Below are 26,425 nucleotides of genomic sequence, written 5' to 3' on the forward strand. Positions count from 1 at the left end.
TCAAATATAAAGAGAAACATAGGGGACAGGAGAAGACAAGCACATTAAAATATGATCTGTCCAGATGTGCACAGATCCCAGGTCATAGCACTTGAGATAAACCATGTGTTCGGACAGGATTAGATGAACTGAGGTTTGATACTGAGGCAAAGAGGAGCAGATTCTGATACAATTCAGACCAAGAGCTGCATGGAAAGAACTCAGTCTATGCAGAATTAGAGCATATACTGGATGGACTGATTTTGCTCTAAGTTTAAGCTCCAGGCCAGCAACTTCACATGTGCTACATATGTTACTCCACAGTCGGAGCAAAAACTAAGCAAACAGCTAGAAATAGAGGAGAAGAAAACTAAATAAATGGCTGAAGCAGAAGTATGAGGAAGCATAGGAGTGGTCATTCAGGAGCAGTGCAACAGAAGTGGTAAAAGCAGGAGGGAGTAGAGCTGAGCTGTGGAAGGACCAGAGCTGTAATCTCTGGACTTCATCTGGTGTTGGTCTCCATTCCTTCTAGGATATTCTTGGCTTCTGGCTCCAGGTCAAGGGTTCACCAGTGTGTAGACCATGTATCGGGGTGGTTTCCCCAGGATGCAGAGGGACATGGACAAAGAACACGACCAGACCGCTTGTGAAGCAGCCATTCTTTACTGAAAATGGAGATTGAGTTTCTCTAACAACACAAAGGCAAACACAGTTAAAGTCAGAGAAGACTAGGGCCCCTGTGCTGGACAACCTCTAGGCCCAGAATGTTTCACCAAATACACTACAATTTGCATGACCTGTACCTCGGTCTAATGCAGGAGCCGAGGAGTCAACTAAGGGAAACAATGAAATTAGATGAGCACACAGGGCCAACCCAGCGGTGGCGCAGCACAGTGGTTCACAAAAAGGAAGTGCAAGAAGCCATATTAAAGGGATGGACATATAAGTGGGAAGTGCAGGAAGCCTTCTTAAAGGGAAATGGACAATCCAGTAAGCGGTTAAAGGGATAAGGACAACTGAGTGAGTGGTTGTAGATTTGGACAACCAGATGAGCTGGAGCCCAGAGACCTAGGCGATGATACGGAGATGACCCAGGCTGCACTCTAGGAGATGGAGGTAGCCAGAATGATAAGTTTGTGAAGTGACTTTTCAGGATACTACGGCAGTAGACTTACAGCCTAACAGAGATATAGAGCCGACTCCCATTGAGGCCTGTTACAGTGACTACCATGACAGACATAGTGTTTAGGTGATGACTACCCCACACACTTTAACATACCATGGGCTAAGGTACCATTAGAAATATTGTTTGCTATATTAAATAGTTAACTTTTTGAGTCAAAACCGACTTGTGAAACAAAGATACAGTTCATATACCTAGAATAGTAACCCCCAGTAATGTCAACTAGTTTAATGCTTCAGGTAAATCACTAAACCTTTAGATGTTTAATTTGATGTTCACTTAAATAGTTTGTTGTAAATAAATAATCACTTGGTGTAAGTTACCACTGAGTCTTCATCTTCTGTGCAGTTGCATCTGTTTACCTGTTTACACCAGCAGCACCACAGTCTACTTCAGTGGCGGGCACAAACAGTAAAGGGCTACTGTGTAACAACAGTATATGGGCCCTTTGCAGATCAATATTTCTGTCTGTGAGAGAAGTTGCTTGCTTCTATGGAGGTAGTAGTGGGCACCCCTTAACTCTTGGGCCCCTACTGCACAGGTTGCAGTAATGATATGTCTGCCCCTCATTCACTTCCTCCAAGTTATGGAGCTGGGAGTTCACGAGCTAAAGACTATGCAGCACACAGAGTCCTTCCGCCACCAGCACCACGCCGCCACCAACAACAAGTAGTGACATGGTGCAGGGATGGCCTGTTGTTCTTGGTCTCAAATATAGGCAGCATAGAGGTGGCTGAAAAGAGTAGAGTACAGGCTCACAAGGATGTGGATGAGATGCAGCATGTCTATAACCTATGTCATACAGACCACCATTCATATACATCATAGGCATCTTTTTGATAATTGTTATGATGTCGCTACACAACAAAATGACTAGGCCTCACACCACGTCATGACACTCAAGGAGCCAAGTAATCATAAGAGTCGCCCAGGAAGTTCTCAGTGTCCTGGTTCTACTGCCACAGAGAACTGAAGTGTTTACCACACCAGTGCTTTCTGAATTGTTTTGCTCAACTCTACTTGACAAATTGAAAAATAATTGTCTAGATGAATTTAAAAAATTACTAAAGGCTTGCTCTATTTTTGATGCAAAATTGTAAATGGAAACCAGCAACCATAAGATGATGTAAGGAAGGGTATCTAGCATGTCTAGAGGGATGCACCAGTTACACAGTTTTATGCCATGCGGCATCATTACTTTCCTCTATTGTCTCTCCCTAAACCCTTCCGCAATGTTTTTTCTTTTTATTTAAGGCTTTTGAGGTGTAAGGGTAAGTTCACACAGGGAGTTTTTCAGCTTTTGTTCTGCAGTAAAACCTGATCTCTTGGCAGGAAAGAAGCTTGTTTTCCTTTTGTTTTTCACACTGTTTTGGATGCATTTCTTGTGGCAGTTTTGGCATGCTAGATTTGTCTCTTGTGCATGCTGATAAAGTTTAGTGTTAAAACAAAGTCCTATTCCATAGCACCAGGTTTTGGCAAAACTGTTATGATGACCTGGTGGTTAGGAGCACTAGGAATGACCTGATGAGCAAACTAGTAATACAGGACAAGCTCTGGGAAGTGGGAGCTTTGCTGACCGCAACCCCTAATCCTATCACAACAACTAGAAATAGCCGTGGAGCGTACCTGACTCTGCCTAGACGCCTCTTCACAGCCTAAGAGCTAACTACCCCTAAAGATATAAAATAAAGCCTAACTTGCCTCAGAGAAATTCCCCAAAGAAATAAGCAGCCCCCCACAAATATTGTCTGTGAGTTAAGATGGAAGTCACAAACACAGGAATGAAATAGGTTTCAGCAAAGGAGGCCAGACTTAACTAAACAGACTGAGGATAGAAAAGGTATCTTTGCGGTCAGCATAAAAAACTACCAAAAAAACCACACAGAGTGTGCAAAAGAGACCCCCGCACCGACTCACGGCGTGGGGGTGCTACTCTGCATCCCAGAGCTTCCAGCTAGCAGGGCAAAATCATAATAGCAAGCTGGACAAGAAAAACAGTGTTAAACAAATAAGCTAGCAGGGACTTAGCTTTTGCTGGAGTAGACAGGTCATCTGAAAGATCCAAGAAAGAACTGAACCAGTACTAGAACATTGACAGCTGGCATCAAGTAATGATCTAAGTGGAGTTAAATAGAGCAGCAGCCTAGAACTAAACGAGGTCAGCTGAGGAAGGAACCTCAGAGCCAGCAGCTCCACTCACAGCCACCAGAGGGAGTCCATGGACAGAACTCACCGAAGTACCATTCATAACCACCGGAGGGAGTTCGAGAACAGAATTCACAACACAAAACATTATACCTTCGTTCTTAGTGCATTTTTTCACCACTCATTCAAGTCAATGGATGAAAAACGCTGAAAGAATTGACATGCTCTATGTCCAAAAAACCATGCAAAGCACAAAATACTGATGACAAAAAACAATGTGTGTTCATGATATTTCTGAAATCTCATAGACTATTCTGGTACTGTAAAAAGCAGCTGAAAGTTAGCATAAAAAAGCATTAAAAAAAACACACAGCACAAACTCCTAGTGTGAACTTAGCCTAACTATGTAGCCTGACTGTAATCATTTAATTCAGTGATGTCTCACAGACTTTTTCCATCAGAGGGCAATCCTAAGGCAGTAATGAGGAGACCTTTACAATGTTAGAGACTGCACCATAAGAATAGCCCACATCTCCCTTTTCAACAGTTTATGAAACAAAGTAATAATAATAGTAATAATAATAGGAGTAACATGCAGAACTCCCCCCAGCATTTTCTACACTTTAGGGTTAGTAGTATACCATTTAATATACTTTTTTTTTGCTTTGCAAGTACTCTGAACAGAGAGAAAAGCTAATGACACACTAAACATGCTGGATCCTTGTAGAGATGATGACAGAGATAAGAATAAGTAAGGCTCTTTTTAGATCCGTATAATATGCTCCAATAAAATGACTGGCAGTATAACGGATACCCAAAAGATCGCATTATAGACAGTGGAGGTTGTAGGGCTATGGTGCTGTCCAGCACCTGATGAACCAGTTTCCTGCCCAAATTCCATTTTTCTGTTCCTAATATGAAATACAGGGTGGGCCATGTATATGGATACACCTAAATAAAATGGGAATGGTTGGTGATATCAACTTCCTCTTTTTGGCACATTAGTATATGGGAGGAGGAAAACTTCTCAAGATGGGTGGTGGCCATTTTGAAGTCTGCCATTTTGGATCCAACTTTATTTTTTCCAGTGACACATCAAACTTATTGAGAATTTCACAAGAAAAACAATGGTGTGCTTCGTTTTAAAGTAACTTTATTCTTTCATGAGTTATTTACAAGATTCTCTTTGTTTACACCCATTGACATGTCGCAGAGGTTAACACGTGAGGAGCGGATAGAAATTGTTACTCGCCCCTTAGGCTACATCTACATTGCTGTGTTGTATGACAGCAAGTCTCAGAAAAGTCATGTTACCAAAAACATTTATAAGACTTGTCAGTAGTTGGGTGTTGTGTGACTTTTTTCATGATTGACAGGTTGTAGGCAAGTTATTTCATAGGTTGCAAAGGGATCTCTTTGACAGAAAATATAATTTTATAAAAATTACAGAAAGAAAAAACTTAACTGATATAAACCACAGACTTTGTAATACTAGATTTGCAGATAACCAAAGCTAATTAGTAGAGGCAGCATTACCACGATAGAAGGCAGAAACGGTGTGAGTTTTTATTCTACCAGAATGCAGTGTGTAGAATTGCAAAATGAAGCAACAAAATGTTAAGATGTTAAAAAATTATCCACGCAATGCAAAAAAATCCACAGCGTAAACTAATTTTCATTGTGAATTTGTAATTTACATAATATCAATTTATCAAATCTGCTGTAGATCTGCAGCATTTCCACATAGTCATCTGCAGTGACGTCTCCATGGACGTACTCTCAAAAGGAGTGTTTTCATACTGTTTTTGTGGGATCTTATTCCTTGTGTAAGGGTACTGTCACACAGTACCATTTTGATCGCTACGACGGTACGATTCGTGACGTTCTAGCGATATCGTTACGATATCGCAGTGTCTGACACGCAGCAGCGATCAGGGATCCTGCTGAGAATCGTACGTCGTAGCAGATCGTATGGAACTTTCTTTCGTCGCTTGATCACCCGCTGACATCGCTGGATCGTTGTGTGTGACAGCGATCCAGCGATGTGTTCGCTTGTAACCAGGGTAAACATCGGGTAACTAAGCGCAGGGCCGCGCTTAGTAACCCGATGTTTACCGTGGTTACCAGCGTAAACGTAAAAAAAACAAACAGTACATACTTACATTCCGGTGTCTGTCCTCCGGCGTCTCAGCTTCTCTGCACTGTGAGCGCCGGCCAGCCAGAAAGCGAGCACAGCGGTGACGTCTGACGTCACCGCTGTGCTTTCCGGCCATGGCGCTTACACAGTGGAGAGAAGCAGAATGCCGGGGACAGACACCGGAATGTAAGTATGTACTGTTTGTTTTTTTTACGTTTACGCTGGTAACCAGGGTAAACATCGGGTTACTAAGCGCGGCCCTGCGCTTAGTTACCCGATGTTTACCCTGGTTACCGGGGACTTCGGCATCGCTCCAGCGCCGTGATCGCAACGTGTGACCGCAGTCTACGACGCTGGAGCGATAATCATACGATCGCTGCGACGTCACGGATCGTGTCGTCGTAGCGATCAAAATGGTACTGTGTGACAGTACCCTAAGGCAATGTGTTTGCATTAGTTTTCATCAGATCTGTTAAGATCTTTTTTTTTCTCATTATTGTCAGTTGTAGATTGATTGAAGAAAACTCATGAAACGTATTCAGATTGATGGTAACTGATGTAAGTTTCAATGAAGATCAGATTAATCTAGGATCACTCTTTCAAATTTATAGCTGTTGACTAATTGAACCTTTTCTTAAATACCCCAGTGGCCCATTACTAATAAGAAAAGCCTTTGCTCAGCTCCTGCACTAGTGCTATTCCAGATATGTCTGTGTTGGGTTTGCCAGCGTCCACATGATATTGTTGTGTCACATGAGCGCCCAAGCCAATCACTGTCACAAAATCATCTGCTACATTTTACAGCGGATATTCGTAGCACATTATAGATAAGGCAACATCTGGAACTGAGCGAGTGCAGGAGTTGAGTATCAGCTTTTCTTATTTCACTTGTGGAACTTTGGGATTTAAAGGGTTTTCTACAAGAATGGAGTTAAAATGGCGTAATTCAAATTGCAGCCGTCCTAGTCATGTGTCAATCCAAGTTGTAGATTGAAGACATACAGATCCCGAGACCTGTCTGTCAACTGACAAGAGCTGTATCACACATACCCAATCAGCAGCAGGGCGCATGGCTTTGATATGTGAATAAATATGTTTCAACCTACATTGTGCTCAGTGAAGAGATCTCCAGCTTCATCCTCCTCTTCTGTCAGTCTGACAGTTGTATAGCAGTGCACCGAGTTTGACTTCACCCAACTGTAAACATTGGAAAGAAACATTGAGGGCGATGAAACTGGAGATATCCCTGTTGTCCTCACTGAGAAAGATATATTTCTTCACATATGACAGCCTTGCTCCTAGCCTCAGACTGAGGCATGTGTGATACAGCTCTTGTCAGTTGATATGCAGGTCTCTGCAATTTATACTGACATGTCACTAGGATGGGCTGCAATTTGAATTATATCAGGGATGCCTTTTTACCTCATTCTTGAAGAAATTGTTGAAGAAGAGGTCGTTCAACTTATTGATCAACCTTTTTAAAGGGGTATATTACTAGTGATATGGTATCCCTTTATAAGATCAGAATAATTCTTTAACCCCTTCCTGACATGCGACGTACATATATGGCACCTCAGAAGATGCGTTCCTGCAAAGCACAGTATATGTATGGCACCGCGATCGTGTGGGCTCACACTGAGCGCCACAGCAATCAGGTGCGGGTGTCAGCTCTATGTGAGGAGCATCGCACAGGGAGTGAGTTCCCTGGCGCGCCCCCTTTTGGAAGAAGCACGTATGCGAAACGGCACTGTTGGGGTAGGAGCACATGGCATATGAAAACCCCTGCACTGGTCACTTTGTATACTTTTTCTAAGCTTTGAGGTTACTTTATCCTCCTTTCTCTTGACATCATATCTTCTCTTTTGCAGATAATCTCTTTGCAAATGTCTCATCACTGATGAATGCCACTTTGTATGAGGGTGTTTTGGTGCCTCTCTCTTAGTATATATAAAGCTCTGGCAAAAATTAAGAGACCACTGCAAAATTTTCAGTTTGTCTGATTTTTAAAATGTAAATTGTTCTTTTATTCTATAAACATCTGACAACATGCCTCCGAATTTCCAAGCAATACATTTTGCTTTTTTTTTTCATTATTTATTTTATACATGAATATGGATCCCAGGGCCTGAAGGAGAGTCTCCTCTCCTCCAGACCCTGGGAACCATACGCACCGCACACTTCCAATTCCGATTTCCGATATCACAAAAGTATCGGAACTCGGTATCGGAATTCCGATACCGCAAGTATCGGCCAATACCCAATACTTGCGGTATCGGAATGCTCAACACTACTTCTCACTAACTTCCTATCCAACCCACCAGTTTTACCCTTGTGTGAGGAGTGCCCTAATAGATAGAAGCAAGGTTCCCCCAGGTGGACTGGAGTGTGAAGTGTAGTATGTGGCTTGTGATACCTGGTCAGGTGAACTCCTTTAGTACAATCAGACGTAATATCACTCCCCCTAGTGGAAGAGCGACATTACTGCAGCGACCAGGACTCTGGGGCGCTGCAGGTACATGGCAAGAAATTTTATCAGGTGGACTGGAAGGGTCACGGTCCAGAAGATAGAACCTGGGAACTTGTGGAGCACATTCGGGCGAAATTGCGCAACAAATTATATGGTGCAATTTCTCCTGTTAACCTTGTGAAAATAAAAAAAATTGGGTCTAAGGGAAAATTTTTGCGAAAAAAAGTTAAATGTTTATTTTTTCCTTCCACATTCCATTAATTCCTGTGAAGCACCTCAAGGATTAATAAACTTCTTGAATGTGATTTTGTGTGTGTAGCCCCATAGAGCAACGTTGATCCAAATATGATCTGATATTTTATCAGATCGCACTCTAACCAAAAATGCAGTTGTGTGCAGAAGCTTTTAAGGTAAAAAATCCTTCCCAACTCCATTTACAGCAGGTAGTCTAGTTCCCTGGATCAATGTCCCATCACAGAATTGAATACCCATAACCTGTAATGTTATACTTTCCAAAAAAGGTATACAGGTCCTCCTTAAACTTTTTTTTTAATGGATCAACCAATATTACATCATATGGCAGATAATTCAATAATCTCACTTCTCTAACTGATGTCAAACTCAAATACGCAGTGGGCCAAAATTAAAAACTTGGACAAAGTCGTTGGCCAACCTTGATATTTATTAAAAGAAAATCTACAATTGAGGAAGTTTTTCCTTATTGTCAAACATAATGATGAACCTTTTTATATGGAAGCAAACTTAAAGGGGTTGTCCAACGAACAAAGTACATCTTAATTAATGTATCTTAAGAGGCTGATCACATGCCTAAGGGATTGGATATTTCCTCGCAGATGGGCATGCAGTGGGGGAAAAAAGTATTTAGTCAGCCACCAATTGTGCAAGTTCTCCCACTTAAAAAGATGAGAGAGGCCTGTAATTGACATCATAGGAAGACCTCAACTATGAGAGTCAAAATGAGAAAACAAGTTCAGAAAATTACCTTGTCTGATTTGGCAAGACTTATTTTTGCAAATTATGGTGGAAAATAAGTATTTGGTCATTAACAAAAGTTCATCTCAATATTTTGTTATATATCCTTTGTTAGCAATGACAGAGGTCAAACGTAGATTTTGAGCACCTTGAGGGGAGCATTTTTTAGAACTGTGTCAATTTTGGAAATTTTCTGTCATATAGGCCCCTTAAAGTCTCTTCAAATGTAATGTGGTCATTAAAAAAAATGGTTTTGTAAATTTTGTTGTAAAAATTAGAAATCGCTGGTATGCTTTTAACCCTTATAACTTCCTAACATGAAAAGATTAAGTTTCAAAATTGTGCTGATGTAAAGTAGACATGTGTGAAATGTTATTTATTAACAATTTTGTGTAATATAACTCTGATTTAAAAGGTATAAAAATTAAAATTTGAAAATTGCAATATTTTCAAAATTTTCTCCAAATTTCAAATTTTTTCACAAATAAATGTAAGTCATATCAAATAAATTTTACCACTATTACTAAGTACAATATGTCACGAAAGAACATTCTCAGAGTCAGTGGGATCCATTGAAGCGTTCCAGAGTTATGACCTCATAAATTGACAGTGGTCAGAATTCAAAAAATTGGCCTGGTTAGGAAGGTGAAAACAGGCTTCGTGTGAAGGGGTTAAAATGCCTGATGTGTATTTTGGATCCTAATACTCAAGACAATTAGCCAATCATCTACTTCATTTACAGCTGCTTTATTCTTAATGCATTTTCGTTATGGATTTTCACGATGGAGGGTGACAGTACATTGTAAGTGAATATAATATTACAAAACTCAATTCACATGCACCAAAAAAATTAATCACGTATTTTAGTATGTGCTCCTGAAAAAAAGATTCTTAGAACCCTCCAAAATCTATGCCAAAAACTGTTTGTCAAGCAAGAGGTTTTTGTGCAGTTGTCAATTTCACCACTGATTCTTGGCCCCACCATTTGCTCATGGTCAGTTGTTATTTTGTTTTGGATAATGAGGTCTCCCATCTGTTTCTATATTTGTTAATTTTATATTCATAATTAAAATGTAATATAATTATATGCAAAAAAAATGCAATAAGAATTGTTGATTTTACCTAATGTTTCTAGTAGCCATGTTGTTCTCAACTTATCCATAAAAACAAAGTTTCCTGTAGTGAAAACAAAATTAAATGTTCGGTTATTCAAATTCTGTAAAATAGTTAAAATGTACTTGCAGCTCAGGTGTTTCTGTTTTCTGGCGCAGCTGCTTTATACACAGTTGGGTGACAGTAATTCTAATTTCTGTGACCTCAGAAATTAGGGAACAGGTGAGAATGTATTACATTATTTACAGCAGTTGAACAAAAACTAAACTGAGCTGATTATATCGAGCACTAATAATATTCACATTGGAGAAATCAGTCTCTCCGTATGGACATATGGGAATGACCTCTAATTCCGCCGGCTGTCATTCATGGATTAGGAAGACGGAACATTCATTGCATACAAACTAAGGTCCTTTTATCATGTCAATCATTAGTCACCGTATGGTGTACAATCTAAATGGATGTTTATGGACATTTAAAGATTATGAGAAGAACATTAAAAAATATATGTTTCTAAAATAAAAGTCCCACATTTTAATTTCTAATTAAAGAGGGCTTAGATTAAGTGTAGTCCTTGCTCATACTGCAATGTGGGGTACACAGACCGAGCGAGGGTTCATGCAAACCGGCAACTGCGAGTTGGTTGCAGAGACAGTTAATATACTGTGATGGTCAAAAGTCATCTAGATAGCCTTAAAAGATTATTCAGTCTCCACTTACTTCTTTATCTGGAGGTTAGTGACACTGGTGACATCACAAGCACAAATGCCTGTCGGAACACCTATACCATCGACTGGAGCATGGAGGAGAGCTTTCTCTACACAGCGGGTATTGGCTGTTTTACATTGGCATCTTCCAAGAACAGAGATAACTCTAATCCTAGCATTTTAACCCCAATCCCGGCAGCGTAACGTCATTGACCTGATGGTTAGTAGTGCTTCTGACAGCTGAAGAATTAGTCAGGGAACTCTACAACCTCTTGTTTCCTGCTTTACACTGATTATATGGCTTCTAGGATTTCTTTGCATAGAATGTGGCTCGTGACCATTTCTCAGAGCAGAATGTGGCTCTCAAGGTAAAATACCACCATGTGCTACTAATAACAAACTGCTCTCTTACATTCGTAGACTAACCTTTGTCAATAAATAAATTAAATTCAAGTTTTCTAAAATGTAAGCTCATTCAATTTAGTTATGTATATCTTCTAAATTTTGTTAAACTGTATTGTCAGCTTTACTTTGCATAAATTGGTTTGTTAAAAATTACAAATGTCACCTTTCATCAATATGACATTATTTGATATGATATTTCAAATTTCCAGGTGCAGAACATGTCACAATCAATAGAAGTGTTAAACTTGCGCACCCAGAGGGATTATCAGTATGTGCAGAAGATGGAGACACAGATGAAGGGTCTTAGGTCCAAATTTAGGCAGATTGAAGAAGATCGCAAAACACTTCTGACACGTCACTTTCAGGTAAATGGGTTAAGTCTTTTATTGTAGACAGCATTGAATTACTGTTTCCTTAACTTCACAAACAAATATAATTTTAAACCTTTCCACAAAATATCAGTCTAAACAAAGCACAGGTGCTCTTAGTGTGACAAATAGTTCACATTCCCACCTATTTGTTTTCCATCTTTTTCTGCCCCTTGTCTGGCACCTATAAAGCCAGTGTTATCAATCAAGGAATAGAAGGGTGGAGATAGGTGGCAAGGTGCACTATTTTGTTTGGACATGCAGCCAAGTTTGCACCAAGCATCTGTACTTGGTTTGAATGGTCATTTTGTACTGACATATTTCCTTTAAGGGTAGTTTGACATGTGACCGATGTCTCCACATACCTGAAAAATGGACCAATTATTCTGATCATACTTTGATCAACGTGGCATCAGTTTTTCTCAGACATGGAGAGAAAAAAAACGTTTGTCCACCTTCCCCTTTATGTCAATCCGTGAAAATCAGACCACAATCGGATCTCATCCCATACACTTGCATTGCCAATTTTGATCCCAGACCCCACAAATCAAAATCAGACATGTCTCCAATTTTTCCACGGAGCACTTGGTCCGAGGAAAAAAATTAGACGTGCCCTATGAGGTAGAATAGGTATTAATGCTCTCTGTGAAACCCACGGATAGCATTTCCCCAAGAAAATCAGTAGTGTGCACAAGCCCTGATTAAAATCATTTGTGGTAGCTCCATCATAATTGACAACACTTCGTCTCTTCAGTCTAAAAGAGAAAAAAAAAATTACTAATTTGAGAAAAAAACGTTATATTTCTGGAGGGATACTAGTTATAAAAATTAATCGTCATTATCAGTTGCGTTAAAACATTATAATTCATAAAGGATAAATGTGACTATTGCATAACTATTGCACTATCCCAAGAAGTGCACTGCCTTTATTACTATTAACCCCCATGTCTACTCTGCGGTTATGTAAAAGATATGTCTAGGCCAGATTAAGAGGAATTATTGCTCTTTGCCATGTGTAGCAGGCAGTCAAATTACATTACATAGAATAGATATGTCTCCTACATATTAATCCACTCTCCTCCTGTAACACAGGAAAGTCTCTATAGATCTGTCTCGAGAAATATTATAACTATAATTTCACTACTTAGCCTAATGTATGTAAATAATCAATCTATTTCCATCTCACACATGTTGACATATAGTATTGAAATTTCCATAGATCTATCCCAGGACAGGAAAATTAATTCACGTATATGTCTGTTATATCCTACTCCTGTTCTAATTATATTAGACGGTCCAATATCCCATGGTGATGGCTTGGGTATTTAGTCAGATCAGCTCTATTGTGTTTCCTCTCATAATTGATTCTAAATCTGGTCCCAACTGAATTGATTGTAACTAAAGTGCAGTGCTAATGTTCCTAAACTGTCCCTCATCACACCAACGTCTTTTGCAGTTCATCAAGGAGAATTTTTTTTAAAGAAACCAGCGTTATGTCTTGCAATGATCACTGCTCACATGGGATGTAGTGACACATGCTGCTGGTTCCTCTATAGAAAAAAAAATCTCTCTGATGAAAAGTAAAAGCGGGGGAAATACGTTGTAGTGATGGCTGAATAATGACATTGTAGTTATAATAGGTTTTGAGACAGATCTGTGAAAACTTTTATGTGTTACAGGCGGAGAGTCAGCTTGTTTCATAATTTCAAAGTTTTTTTTAGGGTTGAAGTCTATATAGTTCAGCCCCAACCATTGATATTGCTCTAGAGCAGTGTTCCCCAACTCCGGTCCTCAAGAGCCAAAAGTGATAATTGCATCACCTGCACAAGCAGGAATTCCATCACCTGTGAAATACTAAGGAAATCCTGTAAACAGACCTGTTGGTGGCTCTTCAGGACTGGAGTTGAGGAACACTGATTTAGAGGAAGGCAAAAACCCATGAGGTGGCTGCTAATTGCCCAAATTAGGTTAGGGGCACACAACAGTATTTTCTCTCATCTGAATGAATTGGGCCGAATAAGCAAATCACACTTTAATCAAACTTTGATCAAAGTTTCATCAGAATGCCATCATAGTGTGATTGGATTCTCTTGGAGGTGGAAAAGATGGAGAAAGAAAGTCTCCATCTTCCCTATTCTCTCAGTCAATGGAAATTAGACTGCACTCACATGTCATAATGCAGTCCAATGTTTTCCATGGACTCATTGACTTACAATCGGGTCCTACTCGGCGCACTGCATTTTTTCACTCTGACCAGTTCTATCTGAGGAAAAAATCTGACGTGTGCGTAGCCCCATAGAGCAATGTTGATCCGAATATGATCTGATATTTTATCGGATCGCACTCTGACCAAAAATGCGGTTGTGGGCAGAAGCTTTTAAGGTAAAAAATCCTTCCCAACTCCATTTACAGCAGGTAGTCTAGTTCCCTGGATCAACGCCCCATCACAGAATTTAATACCCATAACCTGTAATGTTACACTTTCCAAAAAAGGCATACAGGTCCTCCTTAAACTTTTTTTTTAATGGATCAACCAATATTACGTAATATGGCAGATAATTCAATAATCTCACTTCTCTAACTGATGTCAAACTCAAATACGCAGAGGGCCAAAATTAAAAACTTGGATAAAGTCAACCTTGATATTTAAATTAAAAGAAAATCTACAATTGAGGAAGTTTTTCCTTATCGTCAAATATAATGATGAACCTTTTCATATGGAAACAAACTTAAAGGGGTTGTCCAACGAACAAAGTACATCTTAATGTATCTTAAGAGGCTGATCATATGCCTAGGGCATTGGATATTTCCTTGCAGATGGGCATACAGTGGGGGAAAAAAGTATTTAGTCAGCCACCAATTGTGCAAGTTCTCCCACTTATAAAGATGAGAGAAATCTTGCATGTTTTTAGGTGACCAAATACTTATTTTCCACCATAATTTGCAAAATAAATCTTGCCAAATCAGATAAGTTGAATTTTTGGATTTGTTTTCTCATTTTGACTCTCATAGTTGTGGTCTACCTATGATGTCAATTACAGGTCTCTATTATCTTTTCAAGTGGAAACTTGCACAATTGGTGGCTGACTAAATATTTTTTTCTCCACTGTACGTAGGAATCATGGAGCCCTGTAGCAGAAGTTTTAATCCAGCTTCACTCCCAAAAAATACACAACAACTTAAAAAAAACTTCTATTATTTACAGCACTTTTAATTAAATTGTTAAATATGGGGACTTAATTTTAATGAATAAAAATATTATAAATAGTAGAAAGGTCATTTTAAATTTGTTTGTATTTATTGGGACCTTTGTCAATCTATATATGTTTTTTACTGCCAAAAAATAATCTTAATAATCTTAATATTTGGTGAGGTCACAGAAGAGCACATCTCACAACTTAGCAGCCCTAAAAAAATAATTTTCCTCCTATTGAAGCCCCTAGATTGTCATTTCATTGCACACCATAAATTATGATGCCAACAAAAGTGCCCCCCAAACACAATATGATACCACCACAGTGGATCCCTCCACAGTACCTTCCTCACGCAAGGTATGATGACCCTACTGAAACCCCCCAACACAGTATGATGCCCCAAATGTCATCCCGACACAGCCCCCATACTATATAATGGGCCCCACATAATCCTCCATCCATTATAATGGGCCCCACATAATCCTCCATACAGAATAATGGCCCCACATAGTCCTCCACACAGGATAATGGGCCCTACATAGTTCTCTATAAAGAACAATGGCCCCACATAGTCCTACATACAGAATAATAAGCCACACATTGTCACTTTTACAGAATAAGGTCCCCACATAGTCCTCCATGCAGCGCAGTAGGTCCCACATAGTCCTCCATTCAGAATAATTGGCCCCATATAGTCCTCCATGCAGAATAATGGCCCCCTCATAGTCCTCCATACAGTATCATGGACCCCAGTGTAATGGGCCCCACATAATCCTCCATACCGAATAACAGTCCCACACAGGTTTCCATACAGAATAATTGGCCAACATACTACTTCCATACAAAATAATGGGCCCCACATAGTCCCCTATACAGAATAATGGCCCCAGAAAAAAGGCAGAGATGCTTACCTGCCCGGGCCTCCAAACAAATGCACTATCAGGGGGAAGTGGACCCAATTAAAGATGGCAGCAACACAGGTGCAGCAATACTGATAAAACAGCCACTCTCAACCTACCAATGCATGGAGGGGATGGCTGTTTGGTATATTAGTGCAGAAAGGATACTAATCTGCATGTGGCATTATAATATAATATAATATGGCCAAAATATGGAAGCACGCAACCAACGTTAAGGGTCCACACGTTTGCGAGTCCTATCACCAAAAAAGAGCGAGGATTTCTAAGTCCTCTTTCTGTATCAGTGAGCTCTTTTTTGGTGATAGGACTCGCAAACGTGGGGACCCTAATATCAACTAATACCTCACATATTAATATGTGTTTTTTGCACTTTTTTATCCTTCAGGGTGCTGTTGGGCCTAGATGGCTCTGTAAACGGTGGCATCTGTTCACATAGGATGCTTTTGGTTAGCACTGGTCAGCCCGCTTGATCTAAGAGTATGAGCGTCACTAATAGGCTGTAAGCCAGATGCTCTGCATCACTTGTATGTGAATAACACCTCATATAGATTATTATCTTTTGTGCACTAATATATCAAACAGCCACCCCTTCCATGGATTGGTAGGTTGAGAGTGGCTGTTTCATCAGTGTTGCAGCATCTGTGTTGCTGCCATCTTTAAACGGGTCCACTGCACCTTGATAATGAATTTGTTTAGAGGCCTGGGTAGGTAAGCATCGCTGCCTTTTTCTGCTGTTTTTTTAAAACATTTTGGAGGATTTCTAAATCCTCTTTTTGTGTCAGTGAGAATAATGGCCCCACATAGTCCTCCATTCATAATAATTGGCCCCACATAGTCCTCCATACAAAGTAATTGGTTCCACATCGTCCTCGATACAAAATAATGGGCCCCGCATAATCCTCCATATAGTATTATGGGCCCCACTTAGTTACTCATACAGAATAATGTCCCCACATTGTCCTGCATACAGAGTAATGGGTCCTCGTACTGAATAATGGGCCCCACATAGTCCTCCGTACAGAATCATTTCACCAATACAAAATGATGGGCGTCTCCTAGTCCTCCATATAGTATTATGGGTCCTACATAGTCCATAGAATATAATGGGCCCTACATAGCCCTCCATACAGAATAATGGCCCCACATAGTCCTCCATATAAAATAATGGTCCAACATTGCCTTCCATACAAAATAATGGGCCCAAGATAGTCCTCCATACAGAATAATGGACCTACATAGTCCTCCATGCAAAATAATTGGCCTCACATAGTCCTCCATACAGAATAATGGGACCTTCATCATCCTCCTTATAGTATTATGGGCCCCACATAGTCCTCCATACTGTATAATGGGTCCTACATCGTCCTCCATACATTACCGCCCCCACACAGTCTTCCATATAGAATAATGACACCACATTGCCTTCCATACAGTATAATGTGCATCACATAGTCCTGCGTGCAGAATACTGGCCCCACATAGTCATCCATTATTATTATTATTATTTATTGTTATAGCGCCATTTATTCCATGGCGCTTTACATGTAAGGAGGGGTATGCATAATAAAAACAAGTACAATAATCTTGAACAATACAAGTCATAACTGGTACAGGAGGAGAGAGGACCCTGCCCGCGAAGGCTCACAATCTACAAGGGATGGGTGAGAATACAGTAGGCGAGGGTAGAGCTGGTCATGCAGCGGTTTGGTCGATCGGTAGTTACTGCAGGTTATAGGCTTGTCGGAAGAGGTGGGTCTTCAGGCTCTTTTTGAAGGTTTCGATGGTTGGCGAGAGTCTGATGTGTTGTGGTAGAGGGTTCCAGGGTAGGGGATCGGAGGTTGCGTGTAGGTAAGTACCGGGAGACGAGGTCACAGATGTATGGAGGAGACAGGTTGTGGATGGCTTTGTACGTCATGGTTGGGGTTTCGTACTGGAGTCTCTGGGCAATGGGGAGCCAGTGAAGGGATTGACAGAGGGGAAAAGCCGGGGAATAGCAGGGGGACAGGTGGATTAGTCGGGCAGCAGAGTTTAGAATAGATTGGGGGGGTGCGAGCATGTTAGAGGGGAGGCCACAGAGCAGGAGGTTACAGTAGTCGAGGCGGGAGATGATGAGGGCATGGACTAGGGTTTTTGCAGATTCTTGGTTGAGGAATGAACGGATTCGTGAAATATTTTTGAGTTGAAGTTGGCAGGAAGTGGAAAGGGCATGGATATGTGGTTTGAAGGAGAGATCAGCGTCAAGGATTACCCCGAGGCAGCGAGCTTGTGGGACTGGGGAGAGTGGGCAGCCATTTACTGTAATGGATAGGTTCGTTGGGGGGGTCACGTGAGATGGGGAAAGATGATGAATTCTGTTTTGTCCATGTTAAGTTTCAGAAATCTAGCGGAGAAGAAGGATGAAATAGTGGACAGACATTGAGGGATTCTGGTTAGTAGGGAGGTGATATCTGTTCCAGAGATGTAGATCTGTGTGTCATCAGCATAGAGATGATACTGAAAGCCATGAGATTCTATGAGCTGTCCCAGGCCAAAGGTGTAAATGGAGAAGAGCAGGGGCCCTAGGACTGAACCCTGTGGGACACCGACATGCAAAATAATGTCTCCTCATAGTCCTCCATACAGAGTAATGGGTCCCACATAGTCCTCCATATAGAATAATGGGTCTTGCATAATCCTCCATATAGTATATTGGGCCTCACATAGTTTTCCATACAGAACAATGGTCCCCACATAGTCCTCCATACAGAACTATCGGCCCCACATAGTCCTCCATACAGAATAATGGCCCCTGCAGTGTAATGGGCACTATATAGTCCTCCAAGCAGAATAATGGCCACACATAGTACATTATAAAGAATAGTGGCCCACACAGGCCTCCATACATAATAATGGCCCCATATTGTCTTCCATACAGAATAATGGGCACTAGATCATCCTCCATACAAAATAATGGCCCCAGTCCTCTATACAGAATAATCGGCCCCACATAGTCCTCCATACAGCGTAATGGGTCCCACATAGTCCTCCGTACAAAATAATGGACCCCGCATAATCTTCCATATAGTATTATGGGCCCCACATAGTCCTCCATGCAGAATAATGGCCCCACATAGTCCTCCATGTAGAGTAATGGTCCCAAATAAACCTCCATGCTGAATAATGGTCTCACATAGTCCTAAATACAGATTAATGGACCTCACAAAGCCCTCCATGTGATATAATGGGACATTAAAATAAATAAATAAACATCCATCGCTCCCCATTCTCTTGATGTTCAGGTCTCAGCAGCGAGTGCTCTGAAGATCTTCACTGTTTGGCACAGTGGGTGCAAAATTGTGACATCATCACTCCTGTTGCACTGAGACATCAGAAGCGAGGGTGAATGATGGGGGAAGGACAGGACTGCCACCAGGAATTTCAGAGCCCCATACTGGCAAAATTTTGGGACCTCCTTGAGACTCCACCCAGACTCCACCCTTGATCAGCCTCCACCACTCAAACCTCCCACAGACCCACTACCCACTCTTGGAAAAACTCCAAATCTGCACTATGTCCTTACCAATCATGTATTAACAGTTCCCATCGAACACCATATCACATACATAGTCATCAGCTTTAGTTTTGCCCAAAATATCTTTTAAGCCGCCACCATGGCAATGTAGACTCTTTTGGCCTGGTCCTACTCTACTCTAACCTATTAAACATGTGCTAAAATATCCTATACTTTTTTTAGGTATATTTTATTCATGTTTCATTAGGGGAATGTGTCACATACATTTTTAAAAAATGAACAGTAATACCACATACAAGGGACAAATACCACCAGACCATGGCAGGACTACATATTCCCACCACATAGTGACCGAATAATACCACATACAAGGGACAAATACCACCACACCATGGCCGGACTAGATATTACCAACACGCAGTGACTGAATAATGCCATGTACAAGTGAGACGTACTGCCACTCCATGAACAGACCATATATTACTACCACAGAGTGACTGAACTTATGTCCAAGGATGCACATTCAGTTACTGAACCTGTGGAATGCTGCCACTGGGGCCTGGTTAGCAGAAAAGAGGAGGCCCGTGCGGGCCCCCTCTGCTCACTGTTCCCCATACACCAATAATGCCCTGATAGCGGCCCTGGGGAGGGAGCGAATGGCTTCACTCTTCCATTATTAATTTCCCCTGTATTGTTAACGAAGATGTCAATGCGGTTGAAAGTGCGATGTCAGAAGAGGTGCCAGCATTGGGGGCCAAATATTATCACCCCGTGGCGTGAAACCAGCATATTGAACTCTGCGAGAAATATTATCTATTTGACTGACTGTTACTCATGACTGAATAGAGTAATAACTCATACTAATTTGGCCTAAATATCTCTTCTGTATAATCTTATAGTAGAGATGGGGGTTAAAAGTAATAACTGCAGCGTACTTCATGGAAAAATGCAATAGTTATTCACTAGTCACATTTATTCTTTATGAATTACTTTTTTACTATTTTTAATCCAAATTATAATAAATTTACTTTTTATAACTAGTATCCTTCCACAGATATATATGGAAATTGTATACGAGACTGTGATATAACCTGTAGTCATGATTTTGCATGTTAAAGGTATGACCATAATAGCTCTGTCCTACAGATCCAATAGATACCTTTAGTGAAGAATTCCTCTTCCAGGTTGTTCTTTAATCAACATTTGAAGTTTGGGTATAATAAACTTTTGGAGCACATGGACGAGACTGACGGTAGGGTCTTTGGTTCTGCCCCTGAATCTGCACATGCATCACCACTGGCACCATTTTACTGAAGAACACCAGGAGATGAATCTGCGCAAGCATTGCCCGCGATGAGGATGGCACCAGCACAAACTTTTAAAAAGAAGGCAGATACAGACACCAAATGCTGATGTAGGGGCCGTGGCAGAACTGAAGACCCTACCCACAGTCCCGCCCCTATACCCGAAAGCTTATGAAATCCAAACTTCAAATGTGGATTAAAAAACAGGTTGCAGATGTTTTCACTTCAGGTATCTGATGAGTCTGTATAACAGCAGCATTATGGCCATGCCTTTACTTTAACATAAAAATTTGAGATGACAGGTTCTATTTCATCACTAATATGTAAGTCCATAAAGTGATAAAAATGAAAACTAAAAATAATGAAAAAACATTGAAAATTATAATTGTATAAAAATATACTGAGAAGTCTAGAAAAAGCAAGATGACATTGGGGATACAAGTCACTGTGTCATTTTCCATGTGAAGTGTTTTCAAATGTTGTCTATAAATTTCTGAATGAAAAAGATTTTAACTTCAAAAACTGACAAAAATGTATCGTTTTACTGTATTCTTAAAGTGGTTCGCTGGAAAATAAAGAAAATGAATACAGGAAAAAATACATTAGCGTAAATAAATTGATAAATATGTTTATGTGTGCTTGTTACTTTGGAAGAAAATTATAAGGTTTCTCAAAATGGCGGCCATTACTAAACACAAAATCTGTCCTAAACACTCAGCAGGACATATTGTATGGATAGAGAAATCTCTGCTGCCTACTCTGACCTTTTGCTATGATAAGAGATTGGAGGTAATATGTGTGTATATCAACGCTGAGATAATATACTGGGTGATTCACAGGCAGCTAGGTCAGAAGTTGTGACTAGAGATTATGTGGGACTAGGAGACTGAGGCCATGGGAAATATCACTTTCTATCAGAGTGTAAATGCTTATATATACTTTGTTAGAAAACATCTCCCACACCTTTAATCTTGTCCCTTCCATTCTACTCACCCCTAATAACACTTAACTTAGCAGTCGGTTCTTCAGCTGAGATGTGGTTTTAGCATTTATATATACACATTCCTTCCTGTCTCTCCTTATAGAAAACCACCAGAGGAAGCAGAAGAGTTTTTTCTACTCTCTAGAGTTGGTGCAAATTTGATTTGCAGGACCTGATCCATCGGTCATGTCTGTAATCTCTGGTTGCTGGATGGGTGTCTTAAAAACTGTCTCTTACCTAATGGCATCCCTTGGTCTGGCACCATGTGACGTCATGTAAGGTCATCTGCATAACAGCGTGGCAAACACAGGCTCTTATCGGCGGTAAGATTATTACCACCAGTCAGAGGGCCGCTGTTCCCTTGCTGTCAGAAGACAGCGCGAGCCAGCAGCTGTGACCAGTGGTAAAAAGTTTACAGCATGTCCCATGTGCTGGTTGATGAGTGAATACTACTCTCATCAGCATATGCCTGCTGTCGCTGATAACATCGAGAGCAGGCGCCACTGATGGAAGTATTCATCAGCCGGCGCTTGTGCTATAAATAAATAATTTTAAAAAAATGATGTGGGGCCACTTCTATTTTTGATAACCAGCACAGGTAAAACTGAGAGCTGCGGACTGCAACCCACAGCTGTCAGCTTTATTACGACTGGTTATCAAGAATAAAGGGGTCCACATACCATTTTTTTATTATTATTTAAATAAATAATTTAAAAAATGGTGTGGGATTCCCCTAATTTTTGAGAACCAGCCAAGCAAAAGCAGACAGCTGGGGGCTGGTACTCTCAGGCTGGTAAGGGGCCATGGATATTGGCCCCACAGCCTAAAAATAGCAGCTTGCAGCCAACCCAAAAGAGGAGCATCTAACAGTTGTGCCAGTTCTGTCACTTCGAGTAGCTCTTTCCAATTGCCCTGGTGCAGTGGCAAGTAGTGTAATTTTTTTTGGAGTTGATGTCAGCTGTTTTATGGCCGCGGACATCAAGCTCACAGGTTAGTAATGGAGAGGCATCTATAAGACGCTTATCTGTAACTAACCCCATAGTTAAATTGTAAACAGACACAGCCAGAATATAATCATTCATTTGTAAGAAATACACTGACACTTTTATTTGAAATACAAATTTAAAAAAAGCAGTTATACTCACCTTACGCCCATTCTATTGAAGCCCTTGTCCGCTGTAAAAAAAGAAAATAATAAACAACCATATTCTTCACCTGTCCGAAGTGAAGATGTCCCTCCCAGTAATCCATGTCTGTGATATGTGGTTTACAACCTGAACCTGAAAATTCTCATGGTGCTCGTGGTAATCTCATTGAGGTCACTGCAGTTTATCGTCCCGGTTCACAGTGAAGTGCCGGTGGGAAGCAGCCTCAGTGACCTGCGGTAACCTTGATGACATCACCACTAGTGACTGACGCTGCGTCACAGCACCTCATTCTCCCATGGTTTTCAGCCTGAACACATTAGCACATGCATTATGTAAAAAAGATTATCCCAAGAGTGGACACTGTTATAAGTTTTATAAATTCCTATTCCTTTTCTATATTTATGAAAAATATAACATTCCATCACTTTTCAATTCATGTTTTTTTTCAGGACCTAAAAGAAAAAATGGACGAACTGCAGCCACTAATTCCAGTTTTAGAGCAGTATAAGACAGATGCTCGGCTGATCACACAGTTCAAGGAAGAGATCCGGAATCTCACCGGCATTCTCACCAGCATTCAGCAAGAAATTGGAGCATTTGACTATGAGGAATTGCATCAGCGGGTTCTAGGCCTGGAAACTCGTTTGAGAGAGTGCATGAAAAAACTGAGTAAGACTAAGCGTTTCTTGCTTATATACAGTATTTTTATAAATCATTTGATAGCATGTCAGGAGCGGACACAGACAGAAGAGAGTCTCTTTGCGACAACAGTGCGTGGGCCCTTCACAGTCCAATAGCTCATCAAAATATCCTATTCTACATATGTTTCCCATTATTTTCAGTGTATTCCGCATTTTTTGTGCAAATGTAGCCTTTTTTTCCGCGAAAAAATCGCATCGTGGAAAAAAAAGCAACATGTTCATTAAAATGCGGAATTGCAGGGGATTCCGCACACCTAGGAGTCCATTGATCTGCTTACTTCCCGCACGGGGCTGTGCACACCATGCGGGAAGTAAGCAGATTATGTGCGGTTGGTACCCAGGGTGGAGGAGAGGAGACTCTCCTCCATGCACTGGGCACCATATAATTGGTCAAAAAATAAGAATTAAAATAAAAAATAGTCCTATACTCACCCTCGATGTCTTCCCGCCTCTCCGCTACATGCTGCCGCTTCGGTTTCTGTAGCTGGTGTGCGGTGAAGGACCTGTGATGACGTCACTGTCTTGTGATTGGTCGTGAGTGGTCATGTGACCGCTCACGTGACCGCGACGTCATGGAAGGTCCTGCGCGCACACACCATCTATACGGAACGGATGCCGCTGAGGTCTGCAGGTGAGTATAAGCATTTTTTTATTTTTTTTATTATTTTTAAACATTCTATCTTTTACTATAGATGCTGCATAGGCTGCATCTATAGTAAAAAGTTGGTCACACTTGTCAAACACTATGTTTGACAAGTGTGACCAACCTGTCAGTCAGTTTTCCAAGTGATGCTACAGATCGCTTGGAAAACTTTAGCATTCTGCAAGCTAATTACGCTTGCAGAATGCTAAAAAAAACGCGAAAAAAACGGAAAAAAAACGCAAAAAAAAAATGCAGATTTCTTGCAGAAAATTTCCAGTTTTCTTCAGGAAATTTCTGCAAAAAATCCGGACGTGTGCACATACCCTTAGTAAAATGTCCTCACACCCCTTCACACAGTATGATGCCTCCACACCTCCACACATAGTATGGTGTTCCCACACAGTATGATGCCCCCACACTCCCAACACACACAGTAAAATGTCCTCACACCCCTTCACACAGTATGATGCACCATCAGACCTCTACTTCAGTATTACGCCCTCACTGGCCAACCCCGCAGCTGTAATAAGTTACAAAAGATCCATAAAAACATTATAGTAATATTGTGAAACATAGATACAGTATAATGCTTTCACAATATTAGTATAATGCTTTTATGGATCTTTTTGTAATCTACTACTGCATATGTAATTTTACATTTAATTAATTTTTTTATATATCTACAATAAAATTGTTATTTTCTGAAAATAGCTTATTTTTGGAGAGATCATTTTCTAGATTTTTGTGAGGCATAATTTCATGAACTGATCATATGCCTGTAATAGTAATATCATGGAATATCCCACAGATTATTAGGACATCTCTTGCCAGCACACTGATTAACCGAAAGAGAAAAACTTGTGTGTGTCGCTCTATCTAACATTCTGACCCTTCCAGGCTTGGTAGCATCGATGTGACTGTGAGGGCTATGGTTCCGCACTTGAACCACTGGCTCAATATCTTATAGTGTTCTACAGATAATTATGAAAATAGTAAGCCAAAAAGTAGTGAACAATCTGGCACTCTATGATATGCGAAAAAATTTTATTCAGGTCAAGCAATCCCAAATTCATGTAGTATTTTGGTCTTACAATCAGACCTTCATCAGACTATGATAGAAACAAAGAAATAAAGAAACAAATATAACTATGCATCGATATACTGTACATATACAAAAACTTGTTAAAGACACATAGATGTTCAATAGGCAAAAATACACATACAGTATATGTTCAATAAGACAAATTACACAAAGTAGCAAATCATTATTGTTTATACATCAATGATATGAATCATGCTTGTCACAGTGATTATAAATTCTACATGGGAACCTGTGTAAGACATTGGAGGTATGGAGATATGGAGGTATGGAGATATAAGGACTAATATGAAGTCAATATAAAGCCATGAACGGAAAAATAGATACACAAAAGAAAAACTGAAAATTTGAAAATTTTAGATGAAAAAATAAAAACTCAAAATAAAATATAAAAATAATGAAAAAATAATATAATGTAAATAATACAAATAGTGAAAAATAACAAAGCTGTCAAAATGCATATTAGTGAAAAAAATCGCATAGCAGTCAAGAAGGCTTAGCAGTCAAAAAAATCAACAATAATAGTATAGAATCACAAGCCAAAAAATTGTTGGTAACCTTTCCAGTTTGCAGTGAATTACAGGAGGCTCTTAAGCAGTGCAAGGTAATGGGAATTAATCCCTGAGAAAAGCGCTGAGGGCAGTGTGCTGTAACACATTTATATACAGTATGTGCATATGTGCATATACAGCATAAACTGTGAATATAGTAGATGGTTGTGAACAACAGGATATTGCTGTGCTTGGATATAGATGCCAGGAGTGATAAAGGACATGTCACTGCAAACAAAGAAAAAATATTAAGAAAAAATATGAATCAAGGTAGCAGGGGAAAAAATGGCAGCTCCGAGAACAGGTCCCTGTCTCGCTGTAGCAACTCTCAGCAATATTGCTTTTGGGAACGTGAGAACGTCTCTGCCACCTTAATTCCTCCATGTCCGCTTCAGGCTTGGCCATCAAACACGGAGTTTCCACAGGCTCCCTATCTTGCAATGGTTTAAACAAGTTTACGTGGTATACCTGGTAGGGCTTCCTCCTCCCTGGTTGGTGGACTTTATAGTTGACACCTTCAACCTTTTCAACTATTTCATAGGGGCAATGACACTTTGCCAGGAATTTGCTCTCCACCATAGGTACCAGAACCAGTACTCAATCCCCAGGGTCAAAGTGTCTCACCCTCACCGACTTACTGTAAATCCTCGACTGCGCCTCTTGTGCTTTGAGGAGGTGTTCTCTCACGAGGGGCATAACCTTGCCAATTCTCTCTTGCATCTGGGCCACATGCTTCATTACGCTCTGGTAGGGTGTAGACTCTGCCTCCCTTGTCTCTTTTGCTACTTTGAGGAGCCCACAGGGGTGTCAGCTGTTGTGAAATTGGATTCTGGGCTCCCCCGGTGGCCACTTGTGGAATTGAACTTGTGTGCATC

At 40.5% G+C, this 26,425-nt stretch overlaps 1 protein-coding gene across 3 annotated transcripts in view; it reads left to right on the forward strand.

Annotated features, from left to right (window-relative positions):
- OLFM3 (olfactomedin 3) overlaps positions 1–26,425 on the forward strand; it is a 336,476-nt gene that overhangs the window by 269,867 nt on the left and 40,184 nt on the right. For 2 of the 3 annotated variants that reach the window (XM_077277425.1, XM_077277424.1), the window contains exons 3-4: positions 11,339–11,494; positions 23,006–23,225. In XM_077277425.1, the coding sequence (XP_077133540.1) occupies positions 11,339–11,494; positions 23,006–23,225 (376 nt within the window). Of the gene's footprint in view, positions 1–10,805; positions 11,093–11,338; positions 11,495–23,005; positions 23,226–26,425 lie in introns of those variants that run through there. The other variant, XM_077277426.1, reaches the window with a different exon arrangement.

The sequence above is a fragment of the Ranitomeya variabilis genome, chromosome 8, assembly GCF_051348905.1.
Source record: "Ranitomeya variabilis isolate aRanVar5 chromosome 8, aRanVar5.hap1, whole genome shotgun sequence".
In the NCBI taxonomy this organism is placed as follows: domain Eukaryota; kingdom Metazoa; phylum Chordata; class Amphibia; order Anura; family Dendrobatidae; genus Ranitomeya; species Ranitomeya variabilis.